At 33.3% G+C, this 12,911-nt stretch overlaps 1 protein-coding gene across 2 annotated transcripts; it reads right to left on the minus strand.

Moving 5' to 3' along the window:
* Positions 1 to 900: 900 nt before the first annotated feature.
* LOC132913859 (uncharacterized) lies at positions 901 to 12,078 on the minus strand. Of its 2 annotated transcripts, none has more exons than XM_060972473.1 (6): positions 11,933 to 12,078; positions 10,749 to 10,845; positions 2,516 to 2,551; positions 1,848 to 2,097; positions 1,186 to 1,366; positions 901 to 1,074 (listed from the first exon to the last, which is right to left on the minus strand). In XM_060972473.1, the coding sequence occupies exons 2-6, from the start codon at positions 10,828 to 10,830 to the stop codon at positions 1,048 to 1,050; spliced, it is 576 nt and encodes a 191-aa protein (XP_060828456.1). In that variant the 5' UTR covers positions 10,831 to 10,845; positions 11,933 to 12,078; the 3' UTR covers positions 901 to 1,047. The 2 variants fall into 2 exon arrangements, with proteins under 2 accessions (XP_060828456.1, XP_060828455.1); XM_060972472.1 differs by lacking the exon at positions 11,933 to 12,078 and adding an exon at positions 11,817 to 11,926.
* Positions 12,079 to 12,911: the final 833 nt, after the last annotated feature.

Consider the following 12,911-nt stretch of genomic DNA (forward strand, 5'->3'; position numbering starts at 1 on the left):
AAAATGTTATTCCTTAAAATGATTGTTTATTTTATTAATGTATTTTAATGCGATGCGAATCTTAAGTCTCTCCAATCTTAAAATCTCTCTATAATATACTATGTGACTTGGAAGTTATATACATACATGTTCATATTGTATTTTGTAAATTTTGTTTCAACCATTTATTACTGCGCTATTCTACCTTATACATTGTATATTACACACGTTGCTACTCCGATATCAAATGATTTATTTATAACAATTGGGTATCAGCTTTCATCTTCTCTTTCCACAGTCTGTTATTCCTAACACTTGTTGTGAATTAATTTATCAAGAATTTTAACACGAATGTCGCAGAAGGTGTTTAGACTGTTTCATAATTAATATCAACTTGTTGATTTCAAAACGAATATATGTATATTGGTATACATAGGTTAAGGAGTTGAATTATTTTGAGAAAAACATAATGATAAATGAATGCGACTAAAGCAGCTGTGCAGTAACGGTCAAGTTGTATAATATACATATATTCCGGACGATTAATCGATATGTCCATAATTTATGGTAGATTTCATCGTTCGTTCGTTTAATTTTTATCATTTTCTACGAATTCTTTATATTCTGTCTCAATTTTCATAGCGACCACAGATAAAAATGTTATGAAATAAACAGATTTATTATCAGCATTTATTTTATTTGTTATTATTTACGTTTCTACTTCTTACAGACATTAAACGAAAATTACAAAAATAATTAAGCTAAAAACAATTATTTATTTATCCTATTTAATTGCAATTCAAATTCTGACATTTAATTTATCATCGAATAATAGACAAATTATTTTTGCTTGCATTTTGATTAGAATTCGAATTAATTACATATGCGTTTAGAAGATAAAATTAAGGTTTATACGTTAAGTTAGATAGGACAGTCATTTGATCTTTATTCGAGAAACAGAATCTCTAATAAATTAGCTTAAACAATATTCTTATTAGTCCAGTTACAATACGATTATGACAATTTCTATTTTACATTATATGTATTTTATAGTAATGCTCGGTTGTTTTATTCGAAATCACCATTTGTATCACTCTGGAAATGAAAATAATCTAATTAATTATGCATAATAATACGTAGAGTCTTGTGTTATAGCTATGTAGAATTTTATATATCATAGAGGTTCACGATAGCGAATCAATTCACCAGAAACTTGAACAACTCTACGTTCTGTGGTTTACTACCATGTTGATTGTCCTCGTTATTCGATATCAATAGTATCTCAGGAATTTCCCTCCTTTCGCCGTTGGTATTTCCAGTTATACCTTGCATGTTGTTGGTTTGTTTCCTTTTTCCCAGATTCATGTCTTCGTTATTATTTCGATCCCTGTGAACGTTAACGCAATCGGATAAATCAAGGCGAAAGAACTTTCAAGTAATAGATAAGAAATTATAATATTTTATATCGGTATTTACAATCCATACGTACGAACAATTGTAGTTTATACTACTTACCACTAATATACGACTTATATGTATATTATAATTATCATAATCATGATTAACATATCGAAAGTAACTAGTGTAACGAAATTTTCGATGAAACTATTTGTCTATTTTCATCTCTTCCAGTTGAAAATTTGTACATCACGTTAGCGATAAATATCTCCAATATTTATCGCATAAAATACAAGCTAGCCGAATTAGAAGAAAATGCTTGAAAATTTATAGTAACTGGACTCAAAATATCATAAGCCACTTATGATTCAAAACTGTCATTTGGAAGTTAAGAATCAAAGTACCAGTTCTCTTCTTCGTGTACTAAATCGTTACAGTTATATGTCTACCTTTACGTATATTTTCCTTACCGACTGGGTTCATCGCTAATAAGTTGCGCGTTAAACGCATCACCGTCCCAACTCTCTGGAAAACTAGTTTTTAGTTTGAGAAGTCTGTCCCATCTTGCTTTGTATTTATTAGGTACCGATGGTCGATCAATCAAACGGGAAAGTATGAATTGTTCTTTCGTAAGCGACGGTATCTCCTGTTGTATCTCGTTCGATATTTTTGACGGTACTAAATATGCATTGCTATGCCCTCCGCTTCGTTTCCCATGACCTGTAATCACGAAAAAAGGAAATTAGCGTGGCAATACGTTCAGCAGTATATTAAATTAATATTTAGTTAAAATCGATAAATACTTAATAAAATATCGTAGACATCTAAACTACTATCGTGATACAGACAAAAGGTTTTTATCACTTTAGACAATAAACGGCGTTATAAAAAGGTATACATATTTTACTTCGTGGAAATCGTTGTATTAAGAACGCAGAAGGAAGCTCGTTTACTTCCTAAATTGAAATGTAAATTTTATTCATCTGTCTGATGAATTTGTGTAAAATACGGTTTCTATGGAACGAAATCGTGATGCTACTTCGTAAATTCGTATATTGTCAGAAATATCAAAAGACTAGCGAAGACTTATTCTAATGAAAATGTCCTTGTAATTAAATAAAGATGAGCGAAGACATACCTCCCCAACACGAATGTCCATACTCTAAACAAGATCCTGTAACAAATATTTTATGATTAATTTATGATGCAGAGCGTCTTTTGATTATGCTTATATCCGTAGATTAAGTTTTTATATCAAGTTCCTGAAACGCCATTGTTTGTTAAACTGAGAAAGTCATGTGTCGTTTTCGGGGCCAAAAAGTGAGTTTCCTTCATACAAGGTTCTCTGTATTTCGATCTCGCTTTTCGAAACTCTATACCTCGGAAATCGCTTAAACATTGGCTCGAAAGAAAATGCATTATTAAAGACACCTCTATATCTCAAAAAGAATTTTTTCGAAATTGAAGAATTCTTTGACGGCGTATTTCCTATTCGAAGTTAAAGATACATATAAATATAAATACACGCAATAATAAGATATATTTAAAAACGCAACAAACGCGTAAAGAATTCGTTAATTGCATAGAATCGATTAGTTATTCGTCAGATGGATGAAGCAGGTGCAAAAGGAATACAAGTAGTTTCGATGAAATTTATGGAAACCAGTTAACTATGCGTATATATTGCGTACGTGTAATAAATGTACGATACGATATACGATATAATAAGATAATCTTTATCTTGTATTTCATTCTGAACGATAATCTTAGGTGGGCGGCTCGATCTCATTAGGATATTCTAAATTAACGTTAGAATAGCGCGAGTGCAGTGATGGTATCTACAGGATGAACTGGGTTAATTAAAAATTCAACAGCGCGTCTGAGTAGCTTCTATATGTACGGAAATGAAAAGCCTCAGAGATATGATTCGACCCTATTGAAAATGTGACATGCGAATGAATCTATATTCTTAAATACCAATAAAATCGCTGCGTGCATAATATTTCATCTTTCTGCGTATACTTTGATGGAACTCTTTGATTTCGATTTATAACTTGCAGGTATTAATGAGATAATTAATGGCCCGTGTATAATAACGTATCGTATGAAGCGATACTTGGTTCTCGTTAGGTAATTAATAAAAGATTATAATATCACGTTGCCCTTAAGCATTTATCGCGAAAAAAGAGCACGGAAAAAGAATGAAAAAAGAGAAATAAGAACGTACCAGCGTGGTATTTATAAGAAAATAATTATGATGAGGTAACTGGTTACCAGAATTTGACGATGAAGTAACTATACAAAGATGTAGCATAAAAAACTAATTAATTCAACATCGTTCCTTATTAAGCACACGAGGCGAAAAGCATTTTACGCATAGAAAAGAATTTTCTTCTTTCTTTCTTCTTCACAATAACCTACATTCGTTTCAACTTTCATCGCAGGTATTTCCATCGCGCAATTCCCGAAAGGATGAAAAGGTGAGGTTACAAAGGACTAAATAGTTTAAACACCAAGTAGAACTGCAAGTAAATGTACTAAAAGTAATTCTTAAATATCAATTTTAATAAAACGGCAACCTGTAAGAAAAGTACTTGATGATGCAGACTTTCAACGTAAATCGTAAGAACGTCCACTCGAAACCTTAGGAAATCGTGTACTTTTCCTTTTATATTAGTATAAATCACAGTAGTATCATAACAAATTGAAACGCGTTTAAATTCATCCAACATTTTTGAATGATAAATTCGTTATTCATAGCCTACAGAAGATAATATCGTAAAAGTTCCGCGTATAATAACAATTTCCCAATGGTAACAAAACGTCCTCTAGTATATGTCTCTAGTGTGCCTTTAACGAACCTCTGTTTTATTATTTTAAACGCGTGTTGCCGACTATTGCGTTCAGTACGATGGATACGTACTATTTTATCAAGTTGGTATTTCTAATATTACGAATTTTAATTAAGATCAAATAATTTTACATTAATAAAAACAACGATCATGGCCCAACTTGTGCATTTCGAAAAGAACACGGGTCGAATATTTGGCATTATCTCTCGATTATATTCGGACACAAATTCGGGTGTCGTGTGTAAAAATTTTAACTGCTGTAAATACTCTGGCTTCATTTTCCAGCAAGCATTTATTTTTTATATCTCTTTCCCTCAAAACATTTTTCCATAAAAATGAAGAAATTCAGTCAAAAATAGTTTACGATTGAACGTCAATAAATTAAAAAACCGTATCTACTATAGATAGCAGATCTCTATTTTTGAATCTAAATTTTACTTGAAAATTACGAGAGTACTATAATTATATTAAAAAGTATTAGAACAGATTAGAAATAATAGTATTAGAAACAAAAGGCCGATAATAAAACAGAAGAACGAAAGAAGAAATTCTATTTCAATTCACGCACCTATTGAGATTTAATATTTACTCAAAAATATCGAATCGGTTAAAAAATTCATAATCTCCACGACAATTTGATTGCTGATTTTTAAACGATAACATATTCAACGAGTAACGAATCAAGTCCAGAATATCTAATTGACATACCAATACCGATCTAATGAAACACATATGTACCTACATGAGACATAGGGATTGAACTCGATATTATACGAAATACATTGAACTGACACAATGTGTAATTCGAATACATGTGCAGAAGAAGGTCGCGAATGATAACATCCATTTCCATATCTAGTTGCATCGGCCAGCTGACAAAGGCAGCAATTGGTTTTCACGTTTCACCGTTCACAAACGGATCATCGTCGTTTCTTTTCTTTCTCGTGCACTTTCTTACCTTCTTTGCACCGGGGATGTACATCTCTCTCAGGCAGAAACGATACATTCCCTTTATTCTATCAAAGATATTCGCCGGACATGTAAAAAGATATTAGAACGCACAGGACATATTGCAAAAGAAAGATCAACCAGCCTGGTTTCGCTCTGTGCTAAAACCAGTTTACCAGGTGTATTCTGCAAACTTTTCAAAGATTTCGTTGATACGTTGTTTCAATTTTGTTTAACAAGTTTTAACATTCGACCACGTCTTCAAAGTATATTTCAAAATTAAGGGAATATCGCTTTTCGGTGTTCAGATTATGTCGGTCGTTATCCGTATTACACGCGACTACAGCGTCCTACGACTCTACCATCGACTTTGCATTAATCTACCACGCAAGCAATTTAAACACCATATTCACAGGTAATATATTTAAAAGTACTGGCAATCCTAAATGTTAACGTGACGCGTTTTCTACGCACTGTTCTGATATATTTTGTATTTCATATTTCATATAGTTATTTGCGCAAATCTTATCGAAGGGCGTTACGTATATGTTAAGACGTAGTTAAACGTTAATTCGTGAAATTGAACTCGCGGTTCTCCATTGGAAAATGGGCACGAAAATACTACCGGTAATAAATTTTCAAGAGATATTACTGGAAATAATCCAACAGAAAAACACTTGAAACAAATAGGAAAGTAATAGGGGATGGATAAATGGATTTCGCATGAGTTGAGAGATACCTACGTAAAAGTTTGTTGGACGAATGCGAAAAGCCATGTTGCTACTTCAAAGGACTAAAGAGGGATTCATTTTTTAAAAATGTATATTGTTCGTTGCAACGCATAGGGAATCTTGTACGATAATCGAAAACAATTGAAAAGTCAAGATTTAATCTTTTAATCAGTTGGCTGTTGAAAACTAAATGTGTCGCAAATAACAAGCGATGACGAGTATACTCGTCAAACATAGAGTATGTGTGGCTGTTATAACGTAGAATTAAGTTGCAACGAAATGACTGTTTTATTTTTTAATTTTATTACCGACAAGGCTCGTCGTAACAAAATATTTCCATTTCTTCGTGACGAGTGTGAGCGTAAAAAACACGTAACTGGTTAATCGGTGAACAATTTTAAATTATAGAAGATTATGTCCAACAGTTCTTCTTATTTCATTCCGCAAAGTATCAGGTATCTACTGGAATATCGATCAACAAACTCGCGAGGCAACAAAACCTCGGCTCCCGAGGATTAGCTGCAACAGGTTACCACCACGAAACTGTTGGAACGCGTGAAGTTGTTAATCTTATAACCTGTAAATGCGGATTTTCTCTATATATAATTAAAATTTAACGCGGCCCGATGGAAACAAGGATCGCTAAACTACAGATGATCCCATTATCGAAGTTGCACCAACTTTGTTATTATTGTTCGTGTCAGATCTTCTTAAGCCATCCTTTCTCTTGTACGTGCGTTTTGCATTTAATAACAGTCTCTTTCTCTCGACTGGAACTTTCAATCACGATTAAATAATATTCAGAAACTTGTACAAAGCGTCCCGCATTCATTTTCGTTATTTATGTTTTTCGATATTGAAACAAGCTCACAGTACAAAATCCTAGATTTTTTTCCGAATTACGATGGTAATATTTACGGACTACAAGTACGATAAGAATTACATTTCCTGTTATTTTCTTTTTTTTTTTTATAAAGAAGAAATTTTAAGCAAAGCACTCAATCCTACATTACTAAAAAAAAAAGAAACAAAAAAGAAAATAAAATAGAAATATACTTGACAAAAGTCTGTTTTATTATTAGCGTATGCTGATAATCGACCTTTACTCATCAACGTAAGCATCGGTTGTCTGTAAACAATTGTCGTAACGAGGTGTCGATTTACGCTTCAAAAATTTACGTTCAATTTCCCCCGAGTATCTCGAAGTTGCTTTCTTCGTTTCGTTATTTGTGCTAAAATATTTTCCAGCTACATCATTTTATACTAATCGTTAGCCAGAAGCACGGACATTTCATCAAACTCTCTATGAATTGTTCACTGGTTATGATTCTTTGATCATCAAAATTGGACGTATTTTTTGTGCGGTGTTCCATATTTAACATACCGTAATATACGACTGACTGATGCAAACGAGTGGGAGAACGTACTTCGCATTAATAACCACGATTTATCCGGGTAGCTCCGAACTTAATTATCGACTAACTTAGGTTTAATCTCCATTGTATTTCGGTGGTAAATTCTAGGAACTCGCGAAGAAACAAAGTTGAAAAAAGGAAAACCATCTCAGTTGCCAAGCAAATTAATTACAACGGAAGTATAATTAAACGTAGTGGCAAGGAATGATTTTAAAAGACGAATAACAAGCCATATAATAATTCCAATGTAAATTGAACTGGAATTTTCAGATAAAAGTTGAAGAAGTCCCGCTAAATTATTTTAATAACGTGTAATCAAAATTGTAGTTCGTACTTACTGAAATATGTAGTTCAATATTGAATTGTTAAAAGTACGAACCTGTATTATCACCAACTACAAAGGTGCATTCATTAAGTCAATTAATTAATCCTTGTGATATTAAATATCGAACGGTAAAATCTACAAATTAAATTTGTTGCTTTACAGAAAAATGTGGCAGCTTCTTAAAGACCCGTATAATAAGCGACGAATATCGTGTAAAACATACGTAGTAAACGTTACAATCGTAATTGTACGTGATTGAAAAATCCTCTTGTTTAACTCGTAGAATGTAAACAGTTTATTTGTCGCGTGCGTAAATCAATAACCTCAATTAAAAAATTTCAGTTTGTTCTCACGTGAATCAATACCATGATTAAACGTAGATTTATAAACGCAGAAAACGTGTGATTCTTCGTCTCAAATAATTTCTACGTCGAGCCAAATATGAATATAAAATAGAAAATAGAACAACGAACAGCTAACGTATTTCACAACTTCATTCATCGTCAGGATTTTGGATGATCTACGAGCGTTATCCTGAAAATAGGTCATTATTATGAAGTTTGTAATTCTATTTACGAGTGTTCTGTAATATATACGAGATTTTTGGCAACGTGTTGAGCATAAATAAATTTGAAAAATGAAAATAAAAAATTGGAGGAAAAAAAATCGTTACCGATATTCGCAAAGAAATTATGTTATCGCACAGAGGAACATCATTATCTCTGCGAGAGTCCAATTTTGTCATATGCGTCTCTTTTCGTTTATAGATATAAAACATTCGCGAATGTGGAATATAAACTGACCTACATTTTTAAATATTCCAGGCATGTCTTGCATTACGTTTTTATTTCTTAGTATAATTCTTGTTTCGTTATTTATCAAGCTGGCATATTCTCAGAATGATTTGTTTATCGCGTTCGACGTATAGTTAAAACTCTTACCGTACTATCACTCGTAGATAGGAAATTACATTTCACACTGTAACAAACGAATTTATGACCTCGTTAATTAAAACGTCCTTCCTTTATGCAAATGCTGTAGCTATGGTATTACGAATAACGCATTTTGCTAAGCACGAATAAAACTTTGTTAATTGATTTGAAACGTGACTCTTATTATTGTAGGCGGACGGTATCGGATAAACATATTCTTGAAAATCGAAGACAAACGATGTGTTTAATCGAAGAATCAAAGACTAGAAAAACCGCTTGAGAGAAGATCGAGAATCGTATAACTTTTTCATTTGTACATCTTGTTTTTTCTTCGTGGATCAAAGTGTTAGTTCGTTTTCATAATTTTTTGGTAAAACTTGTGCAATCCATGGCGTGTTTAATAAGCTTATACCAGAGGAAAGGCAAGACTGGGGTGTGCCTTTCGTTCTTGTAATTACTTCCTACGTCGGAAATAGGATTAATTGCGAGAACTTTTTCTGTTGAATGTTTCATTTCGATATAATGTTGGCGAGTACTAGATAAAGTTTTTTTTATCATGTCACACCGTGCGATCTTTGCAATTTCATCGCAAAGATCTTTGCGATGTACCAACTATCGTTTAAATAAAATATTTCGTTGTTGTAAACATTCTACAGACTTTGAACAAATTTTTAACGCACGGTAAAGATATACAGGTTTTCTTCGTCGCTACACGGAACATTTTGGAGCGCGTTAACAAAAGCCAGAAGGCGTGTACCTACGATCTTAAGTCCTTTAGCTTTGAAAAGGAGTGACATTTCAAAATGACGAAGCGACTCTTAATGATCACGAGCGATCAATTGATTCGCGACATAGAATAGTTCGCTATACAAGAGTTGTCGATTACGTCAAAATTTGTTCACGACAGTCTCTGACCGTTAGGAAGCTTCTCTGATTGTTTTATCACAGCAACGAAACAGTGAAGTGCAATAAACTCGAATCGTTATTACTTACTCCTGTGTTACTCTTGTAATAAACTGAATAAATTGCACTAATCGTTTACAGGCGATATTCAAAATTATACTTTGTTTCGGGTGACGAAGTAAAATACGTTATTGACATTTGCTCAAATTGAAAATGTTTCAGTTTCCGTTTCTACCACACGAGTCATACGAAAGTATGCGTTTTCTGTAAAATTAATAATTTAAAAGATAATTGTATCAAGCATTTCAAACATTCCTAGATATTGACATATTCCTAAAGTCAATCTCGAAATGTAATAAATTTCTTAAAATGTTGTACGCAAATAATTAAAAGCTTTAAACGGTCATTGCCAATAGAAAATTTGCAACATTTTTCGACAGCGTCATTTAATCTAAAATTTCAACGCCATTGTGTCTCGCGACGATGCTCAACAAAGATCAGCTTTGATTTTGATATGTTTAAAACGCAATACAGCATGGCTTTTAAAATAATAAGGCACAGCGTTAAAAATACACTTGACAATTTATAAACTTAATTCCTTGGATTACTATAATACGATATAACTATGTTTTCTGTTATATATCTACTTCTGTTCCATGTGTTCTGTCACTTTCTTAAGCGCCGTCATAAGAAAACGCTTCTAATATATTAAAACAATTTGCAGTTATACGTATTTTTAAATACAATGGCATTTATCTTACGATTACCAACATCAGAGAGAAGCTACAAAAACAAGTACGTAATAACGAAACGTGGATTTAAAAAATATGAAAAATCAACGATACTTTCGAAACAGTCGAACTTGTGTTCAAATTTCGATATGCTGCTTGTTCGTATACACGTAAACATCCGATGTTTCGAACTCGATTAAAATAAAAGGTACCTATCCTCGATTGTGTTCTTCTGCAATATGTTTTTTCTGATATAACAAAAAAAAAAAAAAAATGTTTAATTGCTTGAACGAAAAATAGCCGGTAATAAGGACTCTGATCTTTTGTTCAAGCCTTCCATCTGTCCTGCGTCATCTCGCCGGTAGTAACTTATTCCCCAAGGAATAAGACAATATTAAGGAATCAAATTGAACGTCTGATAATTTTAGACAATGAATATTAACTATATTATTGCTATATATTATATTGCTATAGTATTAACTACGAACGAATATAGGGTCGAAAAATTTGATAGATATAGAGGTTTATACATACCTGCTGCATAGCCCGCGAAACAAAAGATTATCATGAAGGTGCGTATAAGAACCGCCACTGAGTTTTCGGAACCGATCGCCATGTGACCAGTGGTGTTCTACATTAACGATAAAGAAACAGGTAATTAAATGTTATGTAGATTTATAATGTATATATGAAGAATCTCAAGATACTATGAATCGTGCCGTATATTTTCGAACGTGTATAACGATCCACGATAAGTGTGCAGAAATTTTCGCTTGATTCGCTTTTGTTGTTTGTTCGTTCATCATTTCGTGTAAATTGAAAAATAATAGAAATTATTCTATGCATTTCGAGCAACGACAAATGTCATCTTATGTGCATAATAGAAGTTATATACATATTTTCAATTTAGAAAAAACCATTTCGTGTAACCTGATTCGAAGGCAAAAAGAAAAGATGAGCGAAAACAATGAAAGCTTAAAATTGTTTAATACGTAAAGGGGAGGAAAATTTTTAATTAATTTAGTAAAATTTTTTTGATTAAAATCGTCCGCGTTAAAACAAGGTGTAAAATATTAATAACAATTTGTCGGTTATATCTGATAAAAATTTAAAATTAACTTTGGAGGAACAATTCGGCGAATTTAATTAAAAAAAAATCAACGAATTTAATTAAATATAAATAAAACTTATGATGCACATTGCTATCGGTTCGCGAGATTTTCTATTCGTCACTTTTCTTCCAATTCCTTCGTTTCTCACTCTCCGAAATTAACTCTCTCCGCTTGGAAAACGCAAAAGATGGAAATTATTTAAATAATCAAGCACTTGTTTGTATCGCGTTTGATTCGAAGCTCGTTCAAACGTAAGCGAAAGCAAAAGAAGAAAATGCGACACGAATGACAAAATCTTGAATTTAAATTTTCAGAAAACTGAGAATACAACTGAACTCCGATACAAAAAATCCATATTCTTTACCGTACGATAAACATGTTACTATATGTCGCGATAAGTGTTTGGAAGCGTATAACGAAACGGATATTATTTATCGTTTCCCGTACTTATCTCGATTCTTAAAAAAGAAAACAAAAACTACACTTGTACCACTTTTCCACTGCGTCCCTCCTCGATCGAAAGAAAAGCAACTTTTCCCAAACCGATTCCCTGTTTATCACCCCTTTTGTTACTCATGTATATGTATGTATTGCCAGTCTTTTCACCTTCGATTCGGAAACGGGAAACGTGCTTCCAAGAAAACGGTCCGCTCGCACAGGTTCACCAAAATGACCGAATGTTTGATCCGTGCAAGATCCCGATCGAACAGCTCGCCAAGTTAACTCGAAGCCAGCAGGTCGTACGATGAGGGCTTTTATACACGGTGTGTGGCATCACGGTGGAGCATGGTGGTGCATGGTGGAGGGGTTAACTCACCGCGCGCCTTCGAAGCGCGCACCTGCGTTGGCGGATAGGGATGTTCTTTCCTCCGGGATCAGCCACTACCGCCGTGTGTATACGTACGTAAGAATTACGGATTCGTGTATTCCAAATTACGTGGTAACCCTGTTACTCCAATAGGGGAAATCAAATATTTCGCGAGTCGATGCAATGCATAAAAGAAGATAATAAATGCGCGATACAATTGGACTGATTTTATGGATTATGCGTTAATACGTTAATCGACGAACGAATTACGTTAAGGGATCATTTTTCGTATACGCAGGCGAATGTTTATTTTTGGATTATCGTGCAAGATGTATTTTTGAAATTTCCTGATTTTATCCTACGTCCCATGTTCGCGCCTGTATCACGCTACTCCTTGCATCGCAGACGTACACGATGGATGCGTTAGTCTTGAGTTTAGTTAAGTTTAAGTCGCGCGAAGATTATCTCGTAAGAGCTACCGGTGATTCAACATTTTAATTAAGCGCGAAATTTTTAGGAGCTTACGGCAAACTCTTGTTGCGTTCTATAGAATAAAATAAAAGTATAGTAAGAAACAGTAAACAAAAAGTGCACGTGTACGTACTACAGCTTGTACCAGTAGTCCGGAATATATGTTATTTCACGTTAAAATAAAACGACCGTTTGGCCTTCCTTCTCATTTATGTAATTTCTGGTGAAAAGGTTAAACAAGAAGAGAGAGGTTGATATATGTGTTTAAGGAAATTCAATAATTTCTTTGCTCTAAGAAATATTTCT

This window comes from Bombus pascuorum, chromosome 14 (assembly GCF_905332965.1).
Source record: "Bombus pascuorum chromosome 14, iyBomPasc1.1, whole genome shotgun sequence".
Taxonomy (NCBI): Eukaryota; Metazoa; Arthropoda; class Insecta; order Hymenoptera; family Apidae; genus Bombus; species Bombus pascuorum.

Bases quoted from the DNA above. Each gene is read 5' to 3' on its own strand.
- LOC132913859 (XM_060972472.1), bottom strand. From the start codon at position 11,903: ATGAGTAACAAAAGGGGTGATAAACAGGGAATCGGTTTGGGAAAAGTT. The intron at 2,098-2,515 runs GTATGTCTTCGC...TCGTGATTACAG, and splicing joins TGGACATTCGTGTTGGGGAG to GTCATGGGAAACGAAGCGGA. The intron at 1,367-1,847 runs GTAAGGAAAATA...TAACGTTCACAG, and splicing joins ATTAGCGATGAACCCAGTCG to GGATCGAAATAATAACGAAG.